This window comes from Rhamphochromis sp. 'chilingali', assembly GCF_963969265.1.
Source record: "Rhamphochromis sp. 'chilingali' genome assembly, chromosome: 13".
Lineage (NCBI taxonomy): Eukaryota > Metazoa > Chordata > Actinopteri > Cichliformes > Cichlidae > Rhamphochromis > Rhamphochromis sp. 'chilingali'.
Window position 1 is genome coordinate 2,900,668 of NC_137940.1, and position 12,553 is coordinate 2,913,220.

Genomic DNA, 12,553 nt, shown 5'->3' on the forward strand with positions numbered 1-12,553 from the left:
AATTTCATTTATCAAAATATTCCTGATCACTTTGTTTGTAAACCTGCTGTCACCAAATTCAACTCCAGCTATGCAGAGCTGTCTCAGTCCAGGAGAAATTTTAGAGTGCACAATATCTTCTTTTATCATTGATCTCAAAGGGACTGGGATGGCTTTCACTAGGGATTTATATCTCTTAGCAGTACATCTTACATCAAATTTCTCACAAAACGTCTCATGTATTAATAAGACCCCATTATCATCCATAAAATGAGCTACAGCCCAAATCCCTTTAGATCTCCATTCATCCATGTACACAGATTTCCTACACAAACGGATATACCTGTTGTTCCATATAGGGGTATTGTGAGGAATAAAGTTATGTTTATAGATTAATTTCCAGTAGAGAAGGACCTGCTGATGGAAACCTGAGAGTTTAACATGTAACGAACTGCAAAGTCACAACGTAACAAAAAGTCTATTCCACCCAAGATTATATATAGATTTAATTAGTTTTGGAGATATGGGCAGAGAAAAGGCTGAATAGATTAGTCTGGACAGACTGTCCATTTTGGTTAGCAAGATTCTCCCAAACAGAGTTATGTCCCTTTGCAGCCACCTGTTTAAAATTGACTTACACTTTTCTATATTGGCACAGATATTCTTATTTTCTGTTGATGTCTTATCCTTGCAAATTACAATGCCCAGATACTTCACCTCTTTTTTGATCTGTATATTATTTATTGCTTGCAGGGGACACTCGTGCAGAGCTAGAATTTCGCATTTATTAATATTCAGCTGTAGGCCAGAAGCTTTGGAGAAGTGGTTGATCACCTCTAAGGCTAAAGGAATCTGGTCCTCATTTTTTAAAAACAGGGTGGTATCATCTGCCAGCTGACTGATTATTATCTGTTCACCCATCACAGTTAACCCGTCAATGTGACTGTTTTTAATCAAAATAGACAACAGCTCAGCAACCATGAGGAACAGAAGTGGTGAGCTGCTACATCCCTGCCTTATCCCTCTATTAACCTCAAACCTTGAACATGTACCATGTTATAGCAAAACAGAGCTGTTAATGTCATTATATAGCATCTCTATAACATTGATAAATTCCTCTCCAAAACCAAAAGACTGCAGAGTTTTAAATATGAACGTATGTTCAACTGAGTCAAATGCTTTGTAAAAATCCAAGAACAAGATGTATCCTCTCTCTTGGATTATTTCACTGTACTCAAGGAGGTCCAAAACCAGCCTAATATTGTTATGCATTAGTCTTCCTTTCAAAAAACCTGATTGTGTTTCACTGATAATGTTTGAGATGCCTTTCTTTAGCCTCTCAGCTACAGCTCCAGACAGGATCTTATAGTCAGTGTTTAGTAAGGTGATGGGTCTTAAATTGTCTAAAATTCTTTTATCCTTACCCGATTTAGGGATCAGGGTTATCAACCCTTGTTTCATGCTTGGCATCAGATCTTTTTTCTCTATCCATTCCTTTAATGCATCAAACAATAAAGTTCTTAGGTCCTTCCAGAAGAATTTATAAAAATTAGTAGTGAGTCAGAACAATAATAACAAATATAAAACATCAAACAGAGAATGTGCAGCGGTACTGCAAAGAAAAGAGAGGGGTGCGAGACATTGAATAATCAAACAAAGACATTAAACATATTACAAATAGATGGTTTTTAAAGGTTTTTTGGTGTGAGAAGAAAGGATTGTATTCACATAGAGTTCAACTTCTTTCCTGAAGGTGAAAAAGTTAGGCTTCTTACTTGAGAACTTAAAAGCATTCGAGTCTTTCCTACTAGAGTCAGTATAGCCAAATAGCACATTTAGGTAAAAAAGCACAAAATCCGATAAGACATCGCATAGAAGCAGAACTGAGTCGTACATGTGACAGACAGTGAGGTGGAATTATTCCTCAATATCACACTGGAATATGAAACAGCAAAAAAAACAAAACAAGAAAACGTGGACTGGGAGACTTGTCAGGGGAAATAAGGTTAGCCTACCATACATGTATAAACGAATGCCCTACTGTATTTCAGTAGCCCAATTATAGATGCCTTTAGCACCTTTAGGTTTGACCTAGTAATGATACAGCTCGGCTTCATTTCTTTAACTACTGTGTAGCTTAACCTACACGAAGTCATCATAATGACAGATTTATATTCATCTGAATCTGCAGTGTAACTGTGTTGGTGTTGAATCCCTACCTCAAGAATGTTGTAGAGTTAAAAGTATAGGAAAAGAGAACACTTAACCTAAAATATTTAAGTGTAGCACTTAAGTAAATATTAATCTTGGTATTCCACCACTGATTTATTTTTAACATTTATTGTGGTTAATTAGTTTTTCATTGTTTTATTCTACCTTTTGTCAAGGCAAAACTCAAGGGCCACAGACAGGACAGACTTGAAAGAAGACTTTCAACTGAAACACATTTGCGTAATGTTGCAGAGGTGGACATACAGATGAAGAAAAGAATTCTGGATATGATGGAGACATCTGAGAGGCGAGCTTCTGAACATCACAGTAAATTATAAGTCACTCTTGAGAGACAAGTTCAGTTGCAGATGGATTTTTACTGCTAAGACAAGTCATGCATCCACCACCACAACCTTTCAACCTGCCACCACACCATGGTGGGCACATCTATGCATGTGCACCACCACCACACGCTGTACCTGGCTCATTTCCACCCAACAGTACCATAACTGAGCTGCCAAGCAGCACACCCTACCCACCCCTACCTTTGCAGGGAGCAGGGCAATTTTTCTTCACACAAGCACTTTTGGAGGATGATATTTGAAATAATCTGCATCGTTACCTATGCTGGGAAATTAATAACTTATGTTGGGAACTTTTGGGGCTGCATCTGTATGCTCAACTGTTGGCATGTTAAATGTTTTCTATTAGCTATTATGCAGCTCAAATCCTTTGTTCAAAACAGCACTTTGACTTTGACTTAAGTGTAAGAGGTCTTCCTCCAAATAATCAGACCCAACCAATATAACCTCTTCAATAAAATTATCTTATCTTACATAAATAGGCTGTTGATTTTCTTTACTCATTTCAGTTATTACCAACAAAATAGTTGCATGTTTAATCATCTGGGAATTTACCCAGATTTATTTATTTAGACAGAGATCTTAACCCCCCCCCCCCCCCCAATGTTCAGCACAAAGTTACGCCGATGCATGTTCAGGATCACAGTGCATAGATTGTGAAGTGTCACATATCCTGACTTACAATTTCTGTAGATATAACCGTTTATATCCCTCTCCAGGCAGGCGTTGCCGATTTGCAACAGTTAAAAAACGAACACCCTGATTACCCCACATACATATTTTATTAGTTTTTTTTACTCAGAAGTACCACTGCTGGACTTGGTTGTGCATTACCAACGAAAAGTTTAATTTGAGCCTGAGAGGGATATCAGTGATGTCATGCAATCTAGTCTGTGTGTCTGTCCTTTTCCTGCTGAATTACTTCAGTGACTGTAATCTATCATGTCCCCGCGGGGTCCTTCGCATATAGGTGTAACATAGAATCAGCCAATCAAATCGCAGCTTTTCAGCCAGTGTAAAAAATTATATATATTTTTTGCACTGAACCGTCTGAGCGCAGGTGCCCAACCTGGCAAAGATGCCCAACGGATTTACTTTACCAAATGGGTCATCGCGGCCTTACCGTATTGGTCCATTTGATTGACCTTGGTCTTTATTGTTTATTTTATTTTCACTTGCTACACACGGGACAAACATGATAAATCAACAACTGACAATGACTAATTAATATTAACATCTGTAACATAATGTTTGGAGTTTAGTCTGTTACTGTTGCTATTTTTACCATTTCTTCTTGGAGCAACTGTAACCCACATTATTTCCTTAGGGATTAATAAAGTATTCTGATTCTGATTGTTTCAGGATGACCTGCCATCATCCAATCACACATCTGCTTACCTCCATCTGTTGCTCGCTTCTCACTTTTCGCGTATAGAATTTCGAAAAAAACATCGGTGCAAATTATAAGTCTGTATCATGATGTCTGGTGTTTTCGTGTTTGTTGTTTTGTTTTTATTTTATTTTATTTTGCGAGTTGGTTATTAGACGCTGCCCCAGCCACTCAGAGAATCCCCCGCCGCCCCGCCCTCTCCTCCCTGAGCCGCAAGCAGCAGGCGCACCTCGCAAACGGAGGGCGCCCTTACTCCCAGCAAATGGGCGATAGAAAACCGATCGGTGCCTGTGACATCCCCGCTATGCGCTGGCATGACGTCGGGGCAGCATGAGTGCGAGCATTTTTTTTTGCCGGTGCCGGTGATGCCGCCCCTCACCACGATGCCGCCCCGGGCAACCGCCCGTATCAAAAACAGCTTCTGGTGGCCGGTATTGACAACTAACTCTTATGACTGTCTTGCTTCTCCGTAGCGTGTTTGGCATTTTTTAACCTTTATTTTTAAAAAATAAAATTTTTTCCATAAAATACATTTCGAGAAAGATTTCACTGCTATTATAATTAGGCCTTTAGATTGGCACCAAGGTTGATTTTGATTCATCATTATTTTTTTTGCAGGGGCACAGTAAATGTAATAATCATAACCTATAATGGTATATGATGTTTTTCACTTTTTCCACACTAAATGTTTATTACCTTGCTAACGTAAATAAAATTACAAGCTCAGTTTGAACTAGAAAAACATTTATTTTAGAAAGATAAACATGAACATTTATGTTGTTGGGGATGGGGAGAGAGACAGACAGGGAGAGAGGTAGTATGTGTCTGGGTGTGAGAGTCCTGCTCAGATGGCGCAGTTGTTACAAATGGACACACTGTGGTCCTTGCATGTATACTTCTCACATTTGCAGCAGGTGTTGAAAACTCTTCTTTTGTCTTTGCAAAGTTCGCACTGCCTCCTGCTCTTACATTGAATGATGGGAGCGGTCCATGAAGCCGCTGCAGTCAGATTTGTGACTACTGCTGCAGCGGCTGATGAGCGAGGAAGGCGCTCTCTCTTTGCTATGTGTGGGTTCACCAGCATTTCTCCCACTTCTTCAATGAAGAGCCTCCGTCTGTGTCCTTTCTGCTTCGGCCAGGATGACTCGATTGATGTCCACAGGACGTAGGCATTGTAAAGTGAAACATCAAGGACGTTGTGGAAGAGGGCCAGTGGCCAGTAATTTGTTCTCCTCCTGCAGGAGTAGGTGCCAACAACCTAACAAAAAAAGAAGCATAAAACATACATATATATTAGACAAGAATATGAGCAAGAATGAATAAATATATGCATAACTGGTTCGTAATGACACCTACCATATCAAGGTTGTCGACACCTCCTTTGCATTTGTTGTAATCTTCGATTATTACAGGCTTTCTCTTCCCTTCTTTGCTCACGTCTGGGCGGCGGTGTTTTGTGCTTAGTAGCAGCACATTCTTGCCCCGTCGGGGGATGTAAGACACAAGTGTGTGGGTGTTTGTAAAAGCGAAGATGGAGGAGAAGATCTCTCTCTTTTTTGCCTGGAGCAAATGAGGTGGAAGCTCAGGCTTGTTTTGGCGAATTGTGCCAACCAGGGCCATTTTCCTCTTGAGTAGCTCATCTGCCAGTGCACAGGAAGTGAAAAAATTATCACAGGTGACGACGTGTCCCTGGAGCCCCTCTGTCATGTCCAGGACCACCCTCATCCCCTGGTTGACTTCAACACGATCTGGAGCTGCTTTGCCCGTGTACACCTGCAGTCTCCATGCGTAGGATGTTTTGACATCACAGGCTGCCCAAATCTTGATACCATATTTGGCCGGCTTCTTTGGCATGTACTGCCTGAAGCTACACCTGCCTTTGAACGCGACGAGTTGTTCATCCACACAGAGATCTCTGTCTGGGCTGAACAGCATCTCCAGGCGGTGCGTCCACATATTCCAGACTTTGCGGAAGGGAGCCATCTTGTCAACATGGCGTTGGGGGCGGGATAGCTTATCATCGAACCGCAGTGCTCTGCTGATGTGGTGAAACCTGTTCTCGGACATCGTAGCCCGGAAAATGCTCCGTCCCCATTTTTCACTCCAGAGGCTCTTCGTTGATTCGTGTTTTGACCTGTAAACACCGGACAAAACGAGCAGCCCCACATAAGCCCGAAACTCCTCTGCGTCTATATCTCGCCAGCCGGGAATTTTGCGATTCCCATGCAGGTTTGTCATGGACACAATATGCTTCACGATCTCATCCGTTAGAAACAGCGCGAAGCTGGATATGGGGTCAACGATTCGGAGAGTGGCATAGCGTGTAGGTCCCGGGGTCAGACCAGTGGCTGCTGGGATGTAGCGGAACGTCTCAGCGTTTGTGGGAGACCAAGATATTTTTCCATTTTTTGACGTCCATGCTGCTTCATCAATTTTCTCTTCGTTTTCATCTCCGGCCGCTGCTGCTTCATCAATTTTCTCTTCGCTTTCATCTTCATCCGAGTCGGAACTGGACCCCAGCTGCTCTGTTTCTGCCTCCGATACCTCCTCCTCTTCCTCCTCGTCCCCAGATTCCACGGGGGATAACGCGGAGCTATCCTCGTACTCAGAGTTCATGATGACTGGATATCACGGATATTTAAATAGATTTCCTTATGCGGCCAGGAGATCGTTTCTCTTGCCTTCCCTTTTGCCAGCACGTGCAGGACTAAACCGATTCAAAACTCTATCCGGTTAGTCGTGACGCATGGACCCTGCTTCCGGTCAGTCCAGCTAATGTAAAGCTACAAACATCTCTACTGTTTAGGCTACGTCCACACGTACACGGGTATTTTTGAAAACAGAGATTTTCCGTTTCCGTTTTAAAAAAATCCCGTCCACACGTGAAGTTTTGAGAAAAATATCTCAGTCCACGCGTAACCCCCCCTCCAACAAAACAAAAACAAAGGCAAACGCTGTAATGAGCACGCCAAAGCAACAGGTGGCGATATAATCCTAACCTTGCAGAAATGTTGGCCAATCGGAAGTCTTGAAGCCAGGGCGGGAAAGCATAAACAAAGACGGTGGAACTTTTTTTTACTTCCAACTTTATTTCTTAAGAACAATAACAACAAATATAAAAAGTTTGGCTTCTTACTTGAGAACTAAAAAGCATTCGAGTCTTTCCTACTAGAGTCAGTATAGCCAAATAGCACATTTTGGTAAAAAAGCACAAAATCCGATAAGACATCGCATAGAAGCAGAACTGAGTCGTACATGTGACAGACAGTGAGGTGGAATTATTCCTCAATATCACACTGGAATATGAAACAGCAAAAAAAACAAAACAAGAAAACGTGGACTGGGAGACTTGTCAGGGGAAATAAGGTTAGCCTACCATACATGTATAAACGAATGCCCTACTGTATTTCAGTAGCCCAATTATAGATGCCTTTAGCACCTTTAGGTTTGACCTAGTAATGATACAGCTCGGCTTCATTTCTTTAACTACTGTGTAGCTTAACCTACACGAAGTCATCATAATGACAGATTTATATTCATCTGAATCTGCAGTGTAACTGTGTTGGTGTTGAATCCCTACCTCAAGAATGTTGTAGAGTTAAAAGTATAGGAAAAGAGAACACTTAACCTAAAATATTTAAGTGTAGCACTTAAGTAAATATTAATCTTGGTATTCCACCACTGATTTATTTTTAACATTTATTGTGGTTAATTAGTTTTTCATTGTTTTATTCTACCTTTTGTCAAGGCAAAACTCAAGGGCCACAGACAGGACAGACTTGAAAGAAGACTTTCAACTGAAACACATTTGCGTAATGTTGCAGAGGTGGACATACAGATGAAGAAAAGAATTCTGGATATGATGGAGACATCTGAGAGGCGAGCTTCTGAACATCACAGTAAATTATAAGTCACTCTTGAGAGACAAGTTCAGTTGCAGATGGATTTTTACTGCTAAGACAAGTCATGCATCCACCACCACAACCTTTCAACCTGCCACCACACCATGGTGGGCACATCTATGCATGTGCACCACCACCACACGCTGTACCTGGCTCATTTCCACCCAACAGTACCATAACTGAGCTGCCAAGCAGCACACCCTACCCACCCCTACCTTTGCAGGGAGCAGGGCAATTTTTCTTCACACAAGCACTTTTGGAGGATGATATTTGAAATAATCTGCATCGTTACCTATGCTGGGAAATTAATAACTTATGTTGGGAACTTTTGGGGCTGCATCTGTATGCTCAACTGTTGGCATGTTAAATGTTTTCTATTAGCTATTATGCAGCTCAAATCCTTTGTTCAAAACAGCACTTTGACTTTGACTTAAGTGTAAGAGGTCTTCCTCCAAATAATCAGACCCAACCAATATAACCTCTTCAATAAAATTATCTTATCTTACATAAATAGGCTGTTGATTTTCTTTACTCATTTCAGTTATTACCAACAAAATAGTTGCATGTTTAATCATCTGGGAATTTACCCAGATTTATTTATTTAGACAGAGATCTTAACCCCCCCCCCCCCCCCCCCCCCCCAATGTTCAGCACAAAGTTACGCCGATGCATGTTCAGGATCACAGTGCATAGATTGTGAAGTGTCACATATCCTGACTTACAATTTCTGTAGATATAACCGTTTATATCCCTCTCCAGGCAGGCGTTGCCGATTTGCAACAGTTAAAAAACGAACACCCTGATTACCCCACATACATATTTTATTAGTTTTTTTTACTCAGAAGTACCACTGCTGGACTTGGTTGTGCATTACCAACGAAAAGTTTAATTTGAGCCTGAGAGGGATATCAGTGATGTCATGCAATCTAGTCTGTGTGTCTGTCCTTTTCCTGCTGAATTACTTCAGTGACTGTAATCTATCATGTCCCCGCGGGGTCCTTCGCATATAGGTGTAACATAGAATCAGCCAATCAAATCGCAGCTTTTCAGCCAGTGTAAAAAATTATATATATTTTTTGCACTGAACCGTCTGAGCGCAGGTGCCCAACCTGGCAAAGATGCCCAACGGATTTACTTTACCAAATGGGTCATCGCGGCCTTACCGTATTGGTCCATTTGATTGACCTTGGTCTTTATTGTTTATTTTATTTTCACTTGCTACACACGGGACAAACATGATAAATCAACAACTGACAATGACTAATTAATATTAAAATCTGTAACATAATGTTTGGAGTTTAGTCTGTTACTGTTGCTATTTTTACCATTTCTTCTTGGAGCAACTGTAACCCACATTATTTCCTTAGGGATTAATAAAGTATTCTGATTCTGATTGTTTCAGGATGACCTGCCATCATCCAATCACACATCTGCTTACCTCCATCTGTTGCTCGCTTCTCACTTTTCGCGTATAGAATTTCGAAAAAAAACATCGGTGCAAATTATAAGTCTGTATCATGATGTCTGGTGTTTTCGTGTTTGTTGTTTTGTATTTATTTTCTTTTATTTTGCGAGTTGGTTATTAGACGCTGCCCCAGCCACTCAGAGAATCCACCGCCGCCCCGCCCTCTCCTCCCTGAGCCGCAAGCAGCAGGCGCACCTCGCAAACGGAGGGCGCCCTTACTCCCAGCAAATGGGCGATAGAAAACCGATCGGTGCCTGTGACATCCCCGCTATGCGCTGGCCAGCATGAGAACGAGCTTTTTTTTTTTTTTGGCCGGTGCCCGTGATGCCGCCCCTCACCACGATGCCGCCCCGGGCAACGGCCGTGTCGCCCGTATCAAAAACAGCTTCTGGTGGCATTTTTTTTAACCTTTCGTTTTAAAAAATATCAAGAGCTAATAGAAATCAGATGAGTAAACAGCAGAGAGCAATCAGGAAATAAGGATGGAAAGTAAAACTTAGGACTGATACAAACATTAACACTGAAACATAAAGAACGATGAAGGAACAGCCTACAGGAACATATCAAACACGACCATAAGAAGACTCACAACACACATGAAGACAGAGATGAAATACTGACAGAAAAACTTAGGCAGACAGAACTGACTACAGTCCCGATCAAAAGTTTAAGATCACTTGAAAAATGGCAAAAAGAAAAATCATATTTTCCATGGATGGATCTTAACAACATGCAACAAGAAGAAATGGGAGTGAGACAAAACATTTATTGAGAACAACTCTTAAACTGAGACAGGCTGTTTCACAGCTGAGCAAAAGTTTAGGACCACGTGCCTTTAAAAGGCCAAATCTGTGCAAAAGTGTGGATTCGCTGTCATTTTCTGTCAGGTAGTCACACTGTGGTCAGGTTGTTGAAATGCATAAGCGGGGTGTCTCGCAGCACGCCATCACTGCTGAGGTGGGACGCAGTAAGACAGTCATTTGGCATTTCTTAAATGATCCTGGGGGTTATGGAACAAGTCAAGTGAAAGACCAAAAAAATTTTCACCAGCACTGAGCCAGAGGATCCAGTTGGCTGTTTATCAAGACACTGGATGATCCTCCACCCAAATTAAGGCCGTTACTGGTGCCGACTGAAGCCTTGTCGTCTTCAAAGGCCTCGTCTCCTTGAACTCCACAGAACTGACCGTTTGGACTTTGCAAGAGAGAAAGAAAGTTTTATTCTCTGATGAGAAAAAATGTAACCTTGATGGTCCTGATGGTTTCCAACGTTACTGGCATGACAAGTAGATGTTTTCTATGCTCCACAGTGGAGGGGGCGCCATAATGGTCTGGGGTGCTTTTTCCTTCAGTGGAGCAATGGAGCTTAAGGAGTTGCAGGGGCGTCAAACAGCTGCTGGCTGTGTCCAGATGTTGCAGAGAGCATCTGTTATGACTGAGGCTCCTCATCTGTGTGGTAACGACTGGATTTTTTTTAACAGGACAACGCTACAGTGTTGGGAAGGTTACTTTGGGCCATGTATTCTGTGATCTGTAGTGGAATACATTTTAAAAGTATATTTTATAACGTATTCCGTTAGTTACTCAATGAGAGTAACGTTTTCTGAATACTTTGGATTACTTGTATATTGTCATGCTTTTTACAACTACTTTTTTCTTAAATAAATCTACTACATCATGTGTACTTTTTATGTCATGTGTAATTTTCATTGCAAATAGTAATCACAGTTAAATTAAGAGGGGATAGAGCTGTGATGTCATCAAGTACACTGCCATTGCAATTGTAGAACGATCGTGCTGCGTTCTCGGGAAGCCTGGACTCCCGTGTGAACTTAGGACGTCCAGAGTAATGAGAATATCCTGTGGTATGAGGTCTGGTTAATAGCATTGTCCTGTTATAACTGCTTCAGACATCTATCACCCTCTTCCTGTAGCCACTTCCTGGGTCTTGTTTCAGGGCCTCATAAATAATTTTGTCACTGAGCAGTGACAAAATTTTCTTATCATAGTCTTTTTGGTTTAGCAAAACTGTGCACCTAGCCTTGTCCGCCAGAAGGATGAGAATGCTGTTGTAATGTAATGAAAACCTTTTTTTTCCTGATTTAATGAATAAAAAAAATATGCCAGCAAACTAGAGATAAAGATACTTGGGCAGGTTGTCATATTATAGAACTATAGAAAACAGACATGCAGGCTACCCAGGTGAACGCTGTGGCCGAATATAGTACTGAAGCAGTAGGAATGTTATATCTAAAAGCTCTGTGCTCATCTGAGCCTTACAGCTAACTGAACTAAATGTACAGTCGAGGCATGCAGTATGCTCACAACTTTTATGTATTCAGTATGTGGGTCGGAGTGAATGTGGACAGACAAAACATACTACTGAGTTTAATTTTGTCTGTACGTCGTATTTATGATTAAAAACAAATGTAATCAAATTAGATATTGATATTTTCATATGGGAATTGATCCTGCAACATGAAGTGCTGATATTGGATCAATACGTTATCGATACGGTCGCCACTGACAGAAAATGGCAGTAAACATGTTTTTAAAACTTTAAGCACTTATTTCTTAAATCCAGCTCCACACACGGTGTTACGTCTATGTCAGTTATGTGTAGCATTGCATGTCCCCTTTAACCCAAAGGAGATCCTTAAATATCCTAAAGTAATTGTTCCTAATGACAAAAACTGGCAGCTTCCCAAAAAAATGCAGTAATACTGTTATATATTAATATTGTTTTGCACTTTAAATGAGTCAGTCTTTTAAAACTACTTCTGCCTAAGATATTCGTATCAAGTATAATTATATTTTGGGGGGTTTAACCCTTTGAAGGCCAGTATGTTTACATAGCTGCACTGTTTTTTAACTGGAAAACACCCCAAAAACTAAAAAAATTTCCATAAAATACATTTCAAGAAAGATTTCATTGCTATTATAATTAGGCCTTTAGATTGGCACCAAGGTTGATTTTGATTCATCATTATGTTTTTTTGCAGGGGCACAGTAAATGTAATAATCATAACCTATAATGGTATATGATGTTTTTCACTTTTTCCACACTAAATGTTTATTACCTTGCTAACGTAAATAAAAATACAAGCTCAGTTTGAACTAGAAAAACATTTATTTTAGAAAGATAAACATGAACATTTATGTTGTTGGGGATGGGGAGAGAGACAGTGTTGAAATCTCCCAATTCTTTGAATCTTTGGGCTGAAGGAAGGACAATACTCGGTGTA

At 40.8% G+C, this 12,553-nt stretch overlaps 1 protein-coding gene across 1 annotated transcript; it reads right to left on the reverse strand.

Annotated features, from left to right (window-relative positions):
• Positions 1 to 4,669: 4,669 nt before the first annotated feature.
• LOC308408699 (piggyBac transposable element-derived protein 4-like) lies at positions 4,670 to 6,698 on the reverse strand. Its single transcript, XM_080901075.1, has 2 exons — positions 5,299 to 6,698; positions 4,670 to 5,200 (listed from the first exon to the last, which is right to left on the reverse strand). Exons 1-2 carry the CDS (start codon positions 6,556 to 6,558, stop codon positions 4,787 to 4,789), a joined length of 1,674 nt encoding a protein of 557 aa, XP_080757201.1. The 5' UTR covers positions 6,559 to 6,698; the 3' UTR covers positions 4,670 to 4,786.
• Between the last annotated feature and the right edge of the window lie 5,855 nt (positions 6,699 to 12,553).

Bases quoted from the DNA above. Each gene is read 5' to 3' on its own strand.
- LOC308408699 (XM_080901075.1), bottom strand. From the start codon at position 6,558: ATGAACTCTGAGTACGAGGATAGCTCCGCGTTATCCCCCGTGGAATCT. The intron at 5,201-5,298 runs GTAGGTGTCATT...TTTTTTTGTTAG, and splicing joins GTGTCGACAACCTTGATATG to GTTGTTGGCACCTACTCCTG.